Here is an 18,669-nt window from a genome sequence, read left to right as displayed (position 1 = left end):
TGCAGGAACAATCTCTACACAGTGAATAATGTCTTTATTAGATATTGGACCCAGACTTGCTCTCATTAAAGCTAGTGGCAAGTCTTCTGACATCAGTATTAAAAAAACAGAGGACTTTGGCTGGGTCAAGACGATTAGCTCCCTTCTGCATCTAATTGTAAGGTTGACTCTCCATTGTTGAATATAAGTGAGCCATTTAAGGGAGTTTAATGAGACTGATTTCAGCTGGGTTTGACCATGCCCTTGCTTTAAGTGCTTGGGATAGCAGAGTTGGCGACATGCTTTGATGATTCTAATTTACCATCAGCAAACTGTAAATGAAAAATATTTATCAAAAGGATTTGTAAGAAAAACTGTAGAGTAACAGTAAGATGTTGTAGGTGGTTCTATGCACGTTTATATGTTTATTCTTATTTTACTGTTACAACCTAAAACTTAATGAAAAATGTAAATTTACTCTGATAAATATTAGATATTAAAACCTCTGAGTTACCGAAATTTTTCCATGTTAGGAAATTAAATAATACAATTATCAGGAAAGTAAATATTGAAAAAAATATTTTTGCTTAACACATTAAGGTCTAATATGTTTATTATTTCAAATAGAGAGAGAAAAGCCAGAGCAGATAATGTTCAAGAAGCTACTTGAAATCTGATTATGGGACAGCATTTTTTACAGTGTGTATGAGTTTCTATCTGAAACATTGCCAGTTTTGAGGCATATGCATTTCATTGCACTGACATAAAAACCTAAAAGTAAACATGTTAAAATAAAGACTTTTAGAAGAAGTTAAAGAATTTAATAATTTCAGTGATGTTTGAGTCATCCCAGATATCTTTGGTTTTACAGTTCCCTTGTCCTATTTTAAAATTATTTTTATATTCTATTTTTTGAATGAAGGATCTACAGATAAAACGGGGAAATGACTAACTAATTACTCTAAGGGACAATTAAATTAATATAGTTATGTTAAATAAATGTAAATATAGGGTGTGGTGGCAGCAGGGTTAGGGCTCCAGAGGAATGTACCCACGCCTCCGTCAGCATATGCACTGAGGGCTGTCCATAGTCAGTCCAGATGTAAAGGGGTAGTTGGCAGACTGAGATGGGAAGTCTCAAATGAGTACGGGCAACTCCACCTTTGTTTTCTAGTATGGCTGCCATTACTAGTAACCATCTGAAATCAGTGAGTCACCTAAGCTATTGTTCAGTTTTCTGGTGTATTGCACTAGATTAAACAACAGTGTAGAGCTAAAGGAACATGTGTTTGGCCCTGAGTTGCAGGAAAGGCAAGTGTTAATTTTGACATTAGTAAACTAACATTTTTAAGCAGAATTTTACCCTTGCTGTCGAACAGTTCCATCCTGTGGATGGAAACAAAAAACACCCCAACCCCCCAAAAAGAAGCTCAACATGAAGAAACATTTTTGGAGGGAGAAAGTAGCTGAAATGCAAACTTTTTCCTAAGTAGTTGTTTTTATTGTTAGTAATTTATTTCTCAGAGTTTTAGTGTCATACTAGGACACAATGCTGGAGGGTTTATTTTCCACCTAGTAAGAGAGGTATGGCTACTTTTTTATTTTGTATCCTAGTCTATTTAAGTCTCCTGTAATGTACATTTAGAGATCAAAGACAGGTTTCTTTTTTCTTTTTTCTTTTTTTTTCCTTCTTTTTTAATGTCTAAATAGGAATTACTGAAGCGGACTCCAAGGAAGCACAGTGACTATGCGGCGCTAATGGAAGCCCTCCAGGCCATGAAAGCTGTCTGTTCCAACATAAATGAGGCCAAGAGACAAATGGAAAAATTGGAGTTTTTAGAAGAATGGCAGTCTCATGTTGAAGGATGGGAGGTACTGTCCTAAGATTTGTCACTTTGTATATTGAGAGAGTAACAGTTTTCAACAAGCATATATTGTACTGTTTTTGTGACCCTGAGGTACTGTCAGCTCCTCAGTTCTGTGAAATCTCAGCTTTTATTAGGGATCTGCTCTGTAAATTGTGTTGTCCATGACTGATCATCTCTGTATAAAATATCAGACTTCCAGGAAGGAGGGCAAATATTTAGCGTCAGCCTTAGAATATTGATCATTTACATCAACATGCATGTGTGCACACATACACATCTATAAATCTTAATTTAACTGCTGCTGTGATTTAATGCTGTCCATGGCTGCCTAATTGCATTTTGTCTGGTTGAAAAAAATAATTGGTAATTTATTATTGATTAAGCACTGAGTCCATAAGTTTTTGTCAGCTTGTAGGTAGTCCCTTACTGTTCGCTGAGCTAAACTAACATAAATGTATTCAATAGAATCTGTGTAAGACTTAGTTTATTTTTTTTCCCATAGTTTGCAAGTGGAAGCTCTTTAATGCTTTAGTTTGTGAAGAAACCATAGGTCTGTTTCTGAGTTAGTTTTCAATAGTAACCAGAAGAGCCACCCTTTCCCTTAGATAACAAGATCAAGTACTGGTAGTAGTAGAATCTTCCTTTTGTATTATTTTGAGCACTATCATTAGTTTATACAGAAAGATAGATGTAGATAGGAACGTATCTTTAAATTGCCTGAGTTTTTTTCTATTGAAACATCTGAGCTGCCTGCAGTGAGATGAGAGGGAAACACAAGCGCAGTTCCAGTAAAAAAAAAAAGTAAGCAATGTAAACATTTTTTAAAAACTCCATTTTGAATGTAATACACTTTTTTTTTTCAGACACAAATTTCAACATGGAAGTAGTTCTTCCTTTTTTGAATGGTTTGCTCAAATGTGCTACTTCTCTTCCTAAGAGAGATACTTAAGAACTAGAGAAAGATATTTTTATCCCTTTAAGCTCTGTGGAAGGCTTGCTGACTGGAAAAGGTAGCAAGGAAAAGGTATTTTTTACATGGTAGTCTGATAGACTGAGACCTGATCTTTCAGCTGTGTAGTGGGAAACGGCATTTGTACAGTGCAGAGAAAAGAAAGGATTAGGGACACTGATGGGACACTGAGTCAGAGAAAGCTTTGAGATAGACCTGTCTGAACTTCAACTGACACAGTTTGTCAGGAAGTGTGACAACTAAAAACTAGAATATTGATTAGAAGGGTCAACTTTTAAGTAGATGCTCATAGTAATAGATAAAACATCAGAAAGAAAAAATAGTGTCTACACAGTTCTGTTCCCTCTCTACATCTCCTCCTTGCCACCTGCTGTTTCTTGAACTTGCTGTGCCTAAGTACACACTCTGGTTCTGCAGCAGTGGATTCAGTCTCTTCGATGCTTTCCAGAAGAGTTCAGCAGAACAAGTAACTATCTGAAGTAAGCATAAAAATTGTGCTGAACAAAGAACCTCCTAAATACTGCCCATGACACCACAGTATTATTTCCTGTCTGCTCCACATGAAATCTCCTGATCTGTGGACTTATGCAAACTTTTGGTTTGTTGTTAATTGAGTAGTATGGGAAGATTTGATTAATTGTAAACATGGATTAAGCAACCAGTTTTACTTTAATCAGAATTCTTTGTGTTACTTCAGTGCATTGTGGGATTTGAAATGTATCACTCAAGGTATTTTTCCTGTGTAGCAGCATTTTCAAGAACAGCTCAATTTCTGTAATTGGGCTAGGTATAATTAGAGCACAGCAACCCTCTTATGCTGGAGTTCAGGGCACTGTAATCATTTGGTACAGGACTGTTAGTATAGCACCTTCCACAAAAATTCACTGTGCCTCAAGAGAAGGAATTTTAGCAAGTAAAAAAGCTATATAATTACTGGTTTGTATTCAGACAAGCCTTTCTACATTTAGTTTTAATCTTCAATCTTAATTATTTATAAAAACAAAAGCGTCATTAAAGACAAATGACTTGTGTGTGTGTACTCACGCTATGATATCATTTGTAGGATTTTGAAAAACAAAGGACTAGTTAGATAAAGTAAACCTCTAAATGATGTAATTGAGAGGAGGTCTAGTTGACCTAACACTTTCCAAAAGAAGCAATATCTTCACATCTGATTTTTTTAGACTAGGTGAAAATAAGTGTCTTTTTTTTAATTAGCTTGAACTTGCTGACATCAGCAATAACTTGGAAAGACTAGTGTATGTGAAATTAAAATGCATTAGACATGCTTGTACAATAACTTCATGATGGAAGCAACAGCAAGTTAAGTGCTTATAGTGCTGAATATTTTATGGCAAGGAAATTTGTTAAATAATCCTTATTGCCTATCACTGACTTTATTCCTTCTATTATTTTCAGCTTTTCAATTAAATTTTGTACTGCACTGTAGTGATTAATATTATTCTACTTGATTTCAGTGCCTGACTCTTACAGATATTTATCAAATCCATCTTAATGAATGCTCTGCAGTGTAGAATTACAGTATTATTAACTCAGTGCATCATTAGTCATGGAAGTTGGTTAAGAACCGACTGTTCTCAAACCTCTAAACCTGAAAAGGGAATCCACTTTCCTGCATTGTTTCTTCTGAACCCTTAGTAAGGCATACAGTAGTAAATGTTTGCTGTTGGAAATACATTAATAAGTCAAGCTAACAATAAGAAAGGATAACAATACGGACAGAAGCATGGGAAACAGTCTGCTCAGAATGTGTTCTGTGAACTGTAACATAGGAATTTCCTTCCAAACTTGTGGCTTTTTTTTCTTTGGTTGTTGTGTACCCACAACCCCCACCCTCCACCCCAATTTAAATTTAGGATTTCACTTGTGCTTGAACTCTGAAATAATATCATTGTTTTAAAATACTATGTTTTCAGTGGAGTTACGTGGTGCTTATTGTAGTTTAGCTGATCAGGTCTGCTATTATCATATGGCAACCACGGGGTGCCCCATCTGGCAAAATTGCTCTGATCTTAATATGCGCATCCTTTTCAAACATAATATACATTTAGTCCTTGAAATGGTAAGAATCCCAGAGCATGTATAAGAGCTAATCGTATTTTGAATGATTCCCAACAACAACTACAAAAAACCTCTGAATGCAATGTATGAGAGTGGATTTAATTAAATAAACATCTGGTTTTCTGCATTGCCTAAAAATAAAGAGGCAAACTTGTTGGAGATTTCCTTCCAGAAGGAAATGCTTTAGCACATTGCTTGGCCCCAACTAGAAGGAAAGGAAAAAAACATACAGACTATTTTTAGAATCTGATCAAAGCATGACTTGAATTCCTATACATAAGTGTCACAAAGTGAAGCTTTTCTTTATTATGATAAAAATACAGATTCATGGAAAAATGGAACATCTGTTTCAAGAAAGTCATTATACTAAAATTTTTCTTTCTCACTTAATTTCCTAAGTGGTTAAATTTATTGGCCTGAATTCAGAACTTGTGTAGGTGGCTGTTTCAGCTGGAGAATGGCTCAGCAACTGAAGGAGTCTGTCAGTAAAATTTGTGTGGATGTTTCAGTGAGAGAAGAAAAAATAAAGTTGTTGCATTTGTTGTGATCTGGAAACTGAACAACAGTGTGAGTCATGGACCAATTTAGTGACAATAGCATGGGGTATTCTGTTCTTTTCCATTCCGCCATATCAGCAAGTAGTATTTTAATAGAGATTTCTGTTATAAACACCAGAAATTTTGGCCCTTTCCCCTATTTTATTTCTATTTCCTATGCCCATGTGCAAGTACTGAAGAGTATATCAATATCTGTAAAATCTGACATCACTGTTAATGTGTTGGCCACTGAATCAGTATGGTCAGACCTCTGTGTTTGACTGAAATTTGCCTGGAATATGTAGATAAGTAGCTTTTGTAACAAGCAAAACCAACAAATGCTGCTTTTCATTGCAAGATAATAAAAGTCGTAAATTTTAATCTCAAAGATGGGTATTTAATGACTTAAGGATTTTTTAAAAACAAAAAAATACTGTTTTAAATTTCTTGCATATAGTCTTTTTCCTTCCAGTGCATTTTAAATGCATTTATTTTATGATACAGTCATGGTAGCCCACATTTCAGACCTCTTGCCCGAGCCTTTGCCTTAGTGGAATGATAGGTGACTGACTGGCAGCCAAAGGTTGCTAGAAGCGGTTTTACCTGAACAGCCTGCAGGCTTTTAACTTCCTCACCAGCTGTCTTGATAAACCACAGAGTCCTTGGCACTAGTGCTACCCACAGGAGAGGACTGCTCTAGTTAGATGTTTGGAGTCTTCAGTGACTCAGTAGGATAGATGGAGGAAAACCTAATCTAGATTCACAGTATAAGCCTGCTTTGCAGGTCAGTTTTTTCCAATTGAATCCTTTATATGTTTTGTTGGAAGATGATTAAAACAGGTTTATTTCTACAATACATGGCATTTCCAAATTGACCTATTACAAAAATGCTGGTTTCACTGAAAATGCCCCATCAGTACTAATTGTGGGTAATTTAAATGCGTAGAAACATGAATTGTAGCGTAGTAGTAATGATTTTACATTTAGGTTGAGCAACTGCATGATCTTCCCTTACAAGCCCTGCGTATAAATGTACGTATTCATGAAATCTTTGAAATAGCAAATTACTTTCCAGGTCCATATTGCTCATATTTGAGATTTCCATGGTAATTTCAATTGAAACATTTAGTAAAAACATGCTTGCGTTAGAAGGTTTTCATAATATTTGTTAGAAAAGTATGGCTTGTAGGTAGTATAGTTCAGCTTTAGCTGTGCAGTAGATAGCCTCACCTGCTTCTGGGACAAGAATGATCTCTCATCTGTTACTGCAGCCTCAAACCTTTCCCTATGAAAGAGACAGCTCGGAGTTGGATAAATGAATTATCCTGCTGGGCTGGATATCAACTATAGCTTGGTGCTCCTGCTTTAAAGCCATATGGAGGTTCAAGGTGTAGCTACATCCTTCCTGAAATCATTGCTGTAGTTGTCAGTCCTCGTTTGAATTGCATGGTGGATATGGTAGTGCCTGTGTGCCCTCTGCTTTATCCTTTTTTCATCATGTTTTTCATCCCTAAAGGAAGCGCTCACCCCAGGTGTATAGACAGCAGTGTTTTCACATAATATGCCCTTCCTCTTCCTTTCAACTCCATGCCCACCTGAAGTCTAGGAACAGGCTGACCCTTACAGTGTTACATAGGCAAGAGGTTGGCAGGGTTTTTTTCTCCACTAGCAGGCTTATGTAGGACAGCCAGATGTGGCTTCTGATCCTGTTACCTTATTCCCTGGAATTCAGCAGATAAACCAGCAGTAACAAAATTCACTGACCTGTGGCCACACCAGCACAGGTTGTGATCTTGTCAGAAGGTATCTGATAAGTGAACTTAACGCTGTTCAGTGTTTGGATAGGAGGGCCTCCAAGGGAAAAAAAGAATGTTTTTTTCGTCATTTAGCAGTTTATATTAGGAAAGGAAGAAAATTAAGATGAAAGCAGTAGCAAAGGGTAGTAATGTGATACAGATAATTTTCACTGCCGTATTGTAATGTTGAACTTGAATCATGAATGAAGTAAATCCTGATGATTCACGTAGCCTGAATTATATACGTTTTAAATATGTATAAAATATGGTATTTTATAACTTGATGCAGGCAAGTAACAGATCTTTCTAGGACTGTTGGAAAGAGATTGTATTTTTCTACAGTGAAAATGAAATTTTTAAGTAAAAAGAGATGAAATGTTTTCATAAGACCCTTTCTGTGAAAAAAATAGACCCCTTTGTAGAAAGCTGAAACTGCTGATACAATTTTGAAGCCTTAAGCTGATTTTTTTTGGCTTCCCTACAAAATAACCCCAACTTTCCAGCAAAGCTGAAGTTTTCTGTGAAAACAAACAAGAAACGTTTAAAAAATATCTATCCTTTTAAAATGCAAATTATTATTAAGTACTATTCCAGCAAATTTTAAAAGCAGAATCAGATATTGTTTACTCCTTTTAATACACAAAGACAATGAAATAGAATGGAACAAAATTATCTGCTTTTCTGTAGTTGTGGTCAGCAAGCATTAAGTACAGCCCTAAATTGTGCTCAACTTATATTACTGAGTGTACTTTTAAGGTGCTCCAATATTTGGTTTTAAATAACACTGTAAAATTAGTGTGCTAGCTTCTGGTTCTGATGCTGTCGTAGGAAGGGAAGTATGGTGTAGTCTCTATAGATGATGTTCATTTTTGGCTCTGTTCGATCCTAAATGGAAATGAGTAGGTAGTTAATTCTGATGCTGAAGCTGCTTTATTTAGAGACCTGAATTGTGTTCCAGTGTGATGGCTGTGCCATGTCTCTTATCATCTCTGTAAACAGACTGCATTCGCCTCAGAACAGTCTGAGCTATTGCTCAATATTCAGGGATGTGATGTACAAAGGATGAATGGTAAGATGAAGAGCTGAGAGCAGAACCCATGATTGCTTCTTGGCTCTTAATTGAATGCATTTTCCTTTGGGCTACTGTGGTTAGATCAAGAAGAGGAAGTAACTACAGCTATTGCAGGCATAAGTCACTCAGAACATCTGTAGTTGAAAGGAAAGTCCTAGCTTTTGTGGGTTTTCCAAGCTGGCTGTTGACTGCCTCAAGTTAGGAAACTCCTCGAGCCATGGATGGGTATGCTTGATGCAGCCAGCAGGCATAGTTATCAATAAGGTCACATGGCTGGATGCATATAGCTCTTGGACAGGAGCTTTGCCCCACAAGCACGTGGATTTTCAGAATAGCAAAATACACCTCCGAATTCCAGGCAGGCTTTCTTGAGAGGTAAATTTCTCTTTATAAGGCGTAGAAATGCCATGACTTTTTCACGGAAGTATTTTGAGGAAAATGTTAAGCTGTGTTAGTTGCTTCTTTTTCATTAACCTTTATGAAAATGCCTGAAAGAATGATCTACCTTGAAGTAAAAATGAGGCATGAGAAGTTTCATTCGAAACATTTAAGCTTAGCAGAATTCTGATGTCTTGAGATTGTGTTATGAGGAAGTATGCTAGACAGTCTTAGTTGTATGGGCCACTAATAGTTTGCCTGACTTTTAAACTTAGCTGTTTTTTGATTTTGTGTTTAGCTTTATTTAATGTAGAAATATATACCCTTGATGATGTTCAAGTTACAGGTTGCTTCAGCTTCCAAATTCATCTTGGCATGGATTATGTCAGACATTTCTGACTAAATAGTAAAGTTACTGAGGATAAGAGTTGTTGTATGAAGTTGGCCTGATTTTTCAGGAGCGATCTTGTGCACATACGTAATACAATTTGGAAACTTTAGCAATTAAACCACACACCCTCTCCAGTTAATGGCAATACTGAATGAATACAAAGCTGGTGTTAAGCATCATTAGAAATTATTATTTAATTACAATGTAATAAATTACCATGAATTTTATTCTTGGCGTTTACAGAGAATCATTATGATTGTGAGTTTGTATAAGAAACTTTTCCTTAATTGGTGCAGAGTCCTTCAGTTCTCGCAGAATAAAAAAATAATCTCTTTCCAATTGATTTTAGGGGTCCAACATCACAGATACGTGCACAGAAATGCTGCGAAGTGGACTACTACTGAAAATTTCAGCAGGAAATATCCAAGAGAGGATATTTTTTCTTTTTGATAACCTTTTGGTCTACTGCAAAAAAAAGCACAGGTAAATGATTAATTTATACTTTCAAAAATAATGTATTTTTCTCACAGCAGAGCTAATCCTTTGTATGCTCTTTCATAAGAATATTTGAACACCACCAATGTGTTTACTGCTGTTAATTGCAATGTAAAAGTCAGCATTTTTAGAGGGGAACTGTCACCCAAAGAGAAGTATATTTAATTCAAACATTGGAAATATTTTATATGAATGCAGAATCCAAATGATGAAAGGGACACACAACCTGTTTTGTCAGTCTTCCACACCAGGTTATATGTGGTGGCCTCATTCTCTTATGCGAAGGGTCAACAGACTGAATTTTCAGTTCAGACAAATGAGTATTATGGCTTATGCTATAAAATAAATCTTTACAGATTCAAGAGTTTCAAGCCTTGTATTTCTAATCAGGGAAAACAGCCAGGAAGCTGCTGCTTGCTGCATTGCAAGGAGCAATACCTTAGTTTAGCAGTAAGCTTCTGCAGTTAGTATTTGGTGCTCTTATGCTTCTGAGGAATAAGACCTCTGTGTACATGCATCCCTCTTGGAACTGCTTCTTTCTTTGACCCAGAACTTGTATTTGAGTAGCCACTGAATACATATTACTGTATAGATCCTTGATAGAATCCTAGATACGTGAAAGACCTTGAGTATGGTCTCTTAACAGCACTGCTGAGTACCATTATCTTTGCTCTGTCTCTGCACACTTGTGAATGGTGTCAGAGGAAACTCCCATCACTGACCTTAGTGTCTGGTTGAGAAACTGACTGCAACTGCTGAAACAGTAGTAGCTTTATAAATCCAGGTTCTACGGTCATCACCCCCGCCATGTCCATTGGATCAGTGTGAGTGCTGCAAGATTTTCAAGGGTGGTTCCAGATTTGATAGCCAGCTTTCATCCTTTTTTTCCCCCAACTGTCTTTTACTAGTACCCTGGATTGTCTGTAGCATGCAGATGAAAGATGTTTTTCTCTGCACCTGTAATATCAATTTGTTTAGATTAGTGCTCTGGCTTGGCAGTGGTCCTATTTAAAGGATGAAGCCTGACCCAGCTGCTTTTGAGGGCTGTACATGAGAGGATGGTCAAGTGAAATGTTAATGCCAAAATGTACGCTTAGTGCATCTGAGTGAAGGTAGCTGGTCATGCAGTCCAGCGTGTGGGAGCACCCAGCACCATCAGCTTTGGGATGAAAAGACTGAGGGCAGCCTGATGACATAATGATTTCCTCCTCTCCCATTGCTTTAGCTATGTGTGGGGAGCAGTGTGTGCTTTTTGTCTTCTTCTTGCTACCTGTTTTTGGTGGGGGCAGATGAGAGGGATGGAGATAGGAGGGTTGGATAACAAAGACCAGAAGTCTTATATCTGTGTACCACAGCATGTGTTGCGTAGTCTAGTTGTAATATCAGTAGTACATATACAGCTACAACCATCAAAGTAAATGGAAGTTTATGCATAAAATGCACAAATCTGAGACCAATTTTTCATTACGGCTTTAAAATCTTATTAGCAACCCTTGTTGTTTGCTGTGCTATATAGTTTATATATGGTATTTTTCATATGAGGTTTTGCATAGGTCTCATCATTCAAAAGTATTATTTTAAATTCTTTAAAAATTATTTTCCCAAATAAGTTTATGCTTGTACTCATTTTGTCATACATAAGAGCAGGTGGCTAAGGGATGGATATCACTCTCCTTCTGTGCTAACTATAGGGATGTGACCGTCCCCCTGCACTGGGCACTGGTGAGGCCGCCCCTCGAATGCCGTGTTCAGGTTTGGGCCCCTCACTGCAGGAGGGACATTGAGGGGCTGGAGCGTGTCCAGAGACGGGCAGCGAAGCTGGTGGAGGGGCTGGAGCACAAGGCTTATGAGGGGCGGCTGAGGGAACTGGGGTGTTTAGTATGGAGAAAAGGGGGCTCAAGGGGGGACCTTATTGCGCTCTACAACTACCTTAAAGGAGGTTGTAGCAGGGTGGGGATTGGTCTCTTCTCCCAAGGAACAAGTGGCAGAACAAGAAGAAGTAGCCTCAAGTTGCACCAGGGGAAGTTTGGCATGGATAGTGGGGAAAATTTCTTCACCGAAAGGGTTGTCAAGCACTGTAACAGGCTCCCAAGGGAGGCGGTTGAGTCACCGTCCCTGGAGGCATTTAAAAGTTGTGTAGATGTGGCCCTTAGGGATGTGGTTTAGTGGTGGACTTGGCAGCGTTAGGTTAATGGTTGGACTTGATCTTAAGGGTCTTTTCCAGCCTAAATGATTTCATGATTCTATGGTAGACTTGTGGTTAGATTCACTGTAGCACTTGTGGAGCTTCTTGCTGAACCAATATGTTGGGAAGATGAGACTCATCAGTATGTGGTGTAGAAAGTGGTAATTGTGGAAAGTAGCCATGAACCTTAGTGATAAAGAATGTCTTGTAGGGACCTTTCCACATGGTAAAGCTGCTGAGCTTGTTCTGTAAGAACTTTATTCAGACTGGACTGGAAATTATTTTTTTCCCAGTAGGTTACCACTGAAGAAGCTGCTGACTAATCCTAAGGAAGGTTTAAAAATCTTCTTCCTCAGTCAATATTGTTTCCTCCTATAGAATATTAACAGGGAAGCATTTACATGTGAGAAGATAGATCATTTATACTTCACTAGCTATAGTGAATCACTCCTTTGTTTTTGTTTCAACTCTTGCTTAGGTTGCAGAACATTTGGAACAATCATAGTAGGAACCATTTAAGAACCTTGTGATTATACATAGTGTTGAATACTGAACTTATTTCAAGGATATCCTCCTAAAACTTCTCAGTTGCATTTTTATGTAGACTGGTTAAATATAAACTAAGCTATTCTCAAAATTTCTAATTTTTGCTAGATTTTATTGTCTGACAATTACAATTAAATTACTGATTACGTAGTATCTTTTCACTTGTCCACCTATGAATTACTTATTTTTGTAGCCATATTCTAGTTAAAATGCACTATTAGGTGAAAAATCTCAAAACACATAACAGGTCTGCGATTTCTTTAGTTTTGAGCAACCATGCCCTACATGTCGTTGGGTGACATGTAGTTGGATGTCACATGGTGACGTCTCTGATGACATGAGAATAACTCAACTTAGAACATGGTTTCAGAGTTTATGGTGGGAAATGAATTAGTTATATGCCAGCAAGATACTTTGGGTATTGATTGGCAAGTAGGTAAAGAAAGTGTTGCTCACAGGAGGTTTGTATTTTGGAAATTTTACAAAAATTGACCTATTTTTATAATATGAGGTATTTTGTGTAATTTTAAAGCATCCTTTTGCTGTGGAGTTGTATAAATGTGGATTGCTAAATTTGGGTTCATAGGTACAAAGGTCACTAGAATTATTAGATTTACTTCACTTCTAAGAGAAAAAAGTATGTAATACTGAACCTTAATGCTTGGTGCTGTTTTGTTTTTTGAAAAATATATTATTCAATTTTTGAATAAGAAATTTATGTCATATTAGATTATTCATTAAACTGTAATGTTTGAGAAGCAGGTCATTTTCTGAAGATTAGTACCTGTCTGGAGTGAGTGAAGGTCGGAATTCAGATGATTATACCTTAGTTTGATATACACTCTTTACCATCGTTATAGGCAAAAATGGACAGAAAAATCATCTCTAGCTTGTCTAAGGTGGGAAAACCTACTTACAGCTGGGGTTCTCAAAAGGCCTTGACTTCACTGAGGACAGAGTTACAGCAGTGCACACTGCTTTGGAATATACCACTGTGAAACTGCCACAAAATTTTGGCAATTCTGAATTGTAATTCTTGGTTAACCCTTATGTGAGGCAGAAAGAATGTCGTCTTTATTCTTCCATGCATAAATGCCATTTATGAGGCTAATATGGGTAGGTTGAGATTCATATCCAAAGGTGTTCTTATTTCATTTTTTCAGTCATGCTACCCTTGTGTTGAATTTCTTGACTAGCATAAGGAGGCTGCATCATTTAGGAGGAAAGATCCTCTCAGTACAGTATTTTGTCTTTGATGGCAGACAGTGGAATATAGGTACCAAAGTGGTGGGACAGAGCTTTTACAGATTGGGACTTCCCTGATAAACTCTCATGTCAGCCACCAATTTGCAGCTTAGTCGTACCAGAGATGGATGTTGTTTGCATTAGGATCAGCAGTGCCCCATTCAGCAACGGTTTCCACAGTTCAACTGCACATGTATAAATGTATTGTGATTCTTACAGTAGTCTTTAAATGCTACATGTACAGGTAGTGGTGCAGAAACATAGAAAAAGGTGGTGGATGACATGCCTACCTGCTCTTTCTTTTATCAGGCGATTGAAGAACAGCAAAGCGTCTACAGATGGCCACCGTTACCTTTTTCGGGGCAGGATAAATACAGAAGTGATGGAAGTAGAGAATGTAGATGATGGGACAGGTGAGTATATTTGTGTTGCTCATTAACAGAGCAGTCTTTTGAGGTGCAGAAATCAAATGCAGCTTTGTGATTTCTTTGAGAATGGAGGGTGCTTCTTATACTCAGAAAGAAAGAGTAAGATGCCACTTTAAGAGCACTATCTGCTTGTATCAAAACTCTGCTCCTGTGACAGATCATTGCTTTCATACATTATTAGCTGGGCAGTTGTAGATGACTGTTTTACACAAACATGAACAGAGTAATAAAATAAAGTGACATTTGTTGCTCAGCTGAAATCATATATTTAACTTCACTTTACAGCATTCCAGTGCTCTTAAACGATATTATCCCTAGGTATATGATATATTTGTAAAAGCAAACGGAATAGTTACCTCTGTTGGAATGAAACCTCAAACACCATAAATACTGAAATTGTAAAATAAGTGTTTAAGAAAAAAGGAAGGATGTTTTTAATACCTTTAGGGATATAATCCCTGTGATTGCTTGAATTTTCCTGACACACATTAGAAAAGTGAAAAACCAAAGTAGTCATAGAAATGTCAATTTTTGTTTTAGAAACTTGAGTTTAACGTTTGAGCTTAACTGTTATAATTTCCTTATGATTAATAAGGAAAACCGTAATCATTTTCAGCTATTTAATGTAAAATTATAAAAAAAAAGGGGGTGGTGGTGGCGTGAAACCTGCAGTGGCATTGCAAATATGTAGGTCTGGAGGAAATTTATGTGAGTTATATATTACTTCTCCTGATTTAAAAGTAGCATTAGGTTTGACCTACATCTATGGATTCCAAGCATTTCTTAATGTAGTTTCTTTCTAAAATTGAGCATTAATGACAAGGATCCTACAGCTCAAGTAAGCTTCATAGAAATCCTTAGTATAAGTTAAATATTTCTTTAAAATCAAGAATTTTTGAAATTGTGTTCCTTGTTTTAAAAACAGTTTGCTCACTTATTCTACTGGGTAGACTTGGAGAACTGTTTGACTATTGCTCTTTTTGTGACAAACCAGTTTATTGGAAGACTATTCTGTCTGTCCTCCATCTCTTCTTTTTAAGTCTTTCAACCTGTTGCCATGGGTCATGTTTTCTAAGTTTTTATTACTTTTTGTGTCTTTTGGAATTTTGGTTTGTTTTTTTCCCCCTAGTTTGTTACATTATGAAGTGTCCAGAGCTGAAACTTTACTGGTGCCAAGTGGAAGAGAATAATTACTGTAGTGCTGCATGTGGGATGTCTGTTACTAATCCCAGGATAGTCTAGCTTTTCTGAGAGCATTATTTTTGATTTTTTAGTTTGTGTTTCAGAATCCCACACCAGATCCTTTTGTGCATTACTGGTGCCTTTTCCATTCTGGTTTATACTGTATTAATATCTGAGAGTAGGTCCTAATGATTACTTTATTTTCTGTACTGAATTTTGTCTTACTATTTCCACAACTTATTAAGCATTCAGAATTCATGTCTTGTTCCTGAAAGTTCACGCAGTGCTTCTTGCCTGGGTGCCATCAACAAAGTTATTGCTGAACTGTTTAAGCTCTTGGTAGAGCTAGGGGAAAATGCTGAACATAAGGTGGAGCACTGTGGTGTCACACTTGGTTAATTCTCTTCATTTTTTATACATTTTTTTGTAAGAACTCCTTAACATCTGTTTCAGGCTATGTGCTTTACCAGGCCCACAAATTTAATTAATGGGTTAGAGATATCTGTGGGTACACTGTAGGGAATTTCATCAATCCTCATTGACTTGAATATAATTTATCCAATATTCTATATGCTGCTGTTTCCCTTTTCTGGCCTGTATTCCTGCCCAATTGTTAGCTTTATTTGTATGAAATTTCAGTCAATGCCTTTTTTTATGCAAAAAAAGAAAGTTGAGTGTTTCAGTCTTTTGTGTTATGTATTATTATTACACGCTTTAGAAATAGGAGACAGTTTTCCTGTTTCCATTATGTCACTTTCTAAGAGGGTATCTCTTTACTTAGAAATCTTGACATTACTGTGGCCACAGAGGCTTATACCCACCATATTCTTCCTGATGAATACCCCAAGAATTCTGTATCTCTTTTCTTTCACTGGTTCTGATACCAGATACTGCCATGCTTTTAGTGTTGGCTTTAGCAAATACTTCTTTTTTTCCTCCTTCCATGACTGCCCTGCCTTTCTCAAATCTGTCCCACCTTTCTTCATTTGTTTGTTGTAGCTATTCAATCCTTGATCCCTGTCACACCATCAGTTTTCCTTCTTACTTGTTTTCTTTCTCAGTGAATCTTCAAGTATAATTTGGCTAAGCACAAATCATCTTCCTTTCTATTCCAGACACCAGTAGTCTGATTTCCTCCAGCCACAGGACATTTTGCTACCATCCCCATTTCCTACAGCCTCGCACATTTTACTGGAGGCTGTTGTGCTTCCTTCCCACTTGCTCTCCTGAGCTATATCAAATCTTGTCGCCTTTATATATGCAACATGTCTAAAATCTGTCCTCCTTTCCACACTTATGAAACATCAGTTAATGGTTTGGTTATTTTGATTTCTAAATTATTAGGGTGGCAGGCGCCCCATCCATGAAACATCGAAGGTCTGGTTGGACAGGACTCTGAGCAACCTGATCTAGTTGAAGACACCCCTGCTTATTATTGGGGAATTGGACTAGATAACCTTTAAAGGTCCCTTCTAAGCCAAACTATTCTATGATTCTATGGTTATTTTTACCTGCTTTTTTCCCCATATCCTCGCATTTTCCACCTTCTGCATTTCAGTTTGTCCAATATCCTAAAGTATTTTTTTCTTGAAATTATAGCTATTTTACCCCTCCTTTCTATGATTCTCTTTGAAATGTGGAAATGTCTGTGCTGTTTCCTGGGCCTGTAGCACCTTTCTGCCCTTTTCTTGCCACCCTCTCCCCCTGCTTTAGAAAAAAATAATTAATTTTTCCTTCCTTCTGGTCAGAAGTGTATTCCCTCTCCTCACACTGATACTTTTTCTTTCACTCGGTCATGATGCCCTTCTTTAACCTTGCTTTGTCTTGGTTTCTTTACTGTTCTGTGTTGCACCCAGATGTCTTGTTTTTTATTCCCTGTAGTCATCCACATTCGAACTGTAACCTGGTGCTATTGGGCTGTATTCTTTGTCTCATCTCACTCAGAAGTGTAGTAGCCTGGCTGTTTGAACCTCATTCACGTTAGCTTTGCATGTGCTTTTTTTTGGCATTGTATTATTTTATTTTCCTTAATCGTCAATTACTGATCACTTTCTATGTGGAAGCTCTGCGTGCAGAGTACTTATATATCCGTATCTATGCATGACTCTTTCTCGTGTACTCTTCATGGGTCTCTAAATGTCTGTAAACATTAGACTTTTGAGTCCAGATGATGCTTCCACAGTTCTTTATAGTAGATTTGGGGATCCTCTGTTCACTTGGTATAAGGAACCATAAGGCTCTGCGGAACACGAGCATTCGCTCTCAGCATTGATAGATGTAGGAATGTAGTTTTCGTTGTTCTTAAGTAGAAGCACAGAAATAGGAAAACAGATTCCCAGTGTGATTTATTGTCATGCTAATGACATGCCTACAGAAATTAACAAAGCTTTTTCTGAAAAGCAATTTTTCTTTGATGAAATTAGGCCTTGGCTGAGCAGTGCAGTTGGTGTAAGCTTTCTTTTTTGTTTCAACATCATGAAGCACTCTGGGTTTTTTTTGATTGCACTGATTAAAGTGGAATGTGTATTACTTATTAGGGCAGACTATTTGTGTTCTTAAAACAATGTGGCTACGCAACCACTTGCAAGTATTAGAAATTTGGTATATTGTGATGGTATTGTTTTTTCTGTGTTCAGTTTTTAAAATTCAGTTTTGAGAGAAAAGTATATCTATAAAGGCATTCATCTGCCATTAAGTGAATGTTATTCAGTTTATGAATACTTGAGACTTAGGAAATTCCAGATTTATGGTTGCTTATATTATCTTAGTTCTGTCCCCTGTTATCTTGAAATGAGGCACAATATAGAAAAAGCACTACATGCTAATAGTAACCAGAGACTGCATCAGAAAGTATACAGAGGGGGAAAGGAATGATATTATGCAGCAGTTATTTCCTTGGTATTTCTGAGCATCAGTGCTCCTAAGAACTTAAAGTCTGAGAAGCTTAGAAGTACCTCAATACAGAGATTTCTGTTTGGTACTTCAAGAGAAGAAAAATAATCTATTGTATATGGCTGTAACAAATAGCTTCATAGGCATCTCTCAAAGGTTTGAGTCTTGAATGTTGAACAATATATTACAGTTCAAATGGCAAGCCTGAATGTATTACCAAAGTATCTTTTCTCATCTTTTGTCACCTTTTCTTGGGAAGTTGGAGGGTTAATGATTTGTTAAGCATGCTTATTCAGACTTTGCATGGGGCAACATGAAGTCTCATGCTCTTCCTCCTTCTGTAACTATTATGTCAGGTTTGCAGATCCTTTGTTTAGCCTGACTGGCAGCTGTTACTGCCTTGATGTGAAGAGTGTGCATATATCCTATGCAGCTGGCCAGTCAGAACTTTCATACCTGCTGGCTGACTGGCTGGCCGGTATGTCCACAGCTGTTGGTGAGATTTTGTTCCATAACCAGTCCAAAAAAGGTATGAGTTTATATGGGATGATAGTGTAATGCTGAAATACTTTTCAGGAGACTATGGGCATGGGTGTACTGGGGAGAACAAATTGCTCATGGGAA

General features: G+C 37.2%; 1 protein-coding gene across 2 annotated transcripts in view; it reads left to right on the top strand.

Annotated features, from left to right (window-relative positions):
• The window catches only part of PREX2 (phosphatidylinositol-3,4,5-trisphosphate dependent Rac exchange factor 2), a 181,093-nt gene that overhangs the window by 54,637 nt on the left and 107,787 nt on the right, over positions 1 to 18,669 (top strand). For both annotated transcript variants that reach the window (XM_080380377.1, XM_080380376.1), the window contains 3 exons: positions 1,690 to 1,851; positions 9,422 to 9,555; positions 13,853 to 13,956. In XM_080380377.1, coding sequence (XP_080236503.1) covers positions 1,690 to 1,851; positions 9,422 to 9,555; positions 13,853 to 13,956 — 400 coding nt within the window. The remainder of the gene's footprint in view (positions 1 to 1,689; positions 1,852 to 9,421; positions 9,556 to 13,852; positions 13,957 to 18,669) is intronic.

This window comes from Falco punctatus, assembly GCF_963210335.1.
Source record: "Falco punctatus genome assembly, chromosome: 3".
Lineage (NCBI taxonomy): Eukaryota > Metazoa > Chordata > Aves > Falconiformes > Falconidae > Falco > Falco punctatus.
This window is presented reverse-complemented; position numbering and strand designations above follow the sequence as displayed.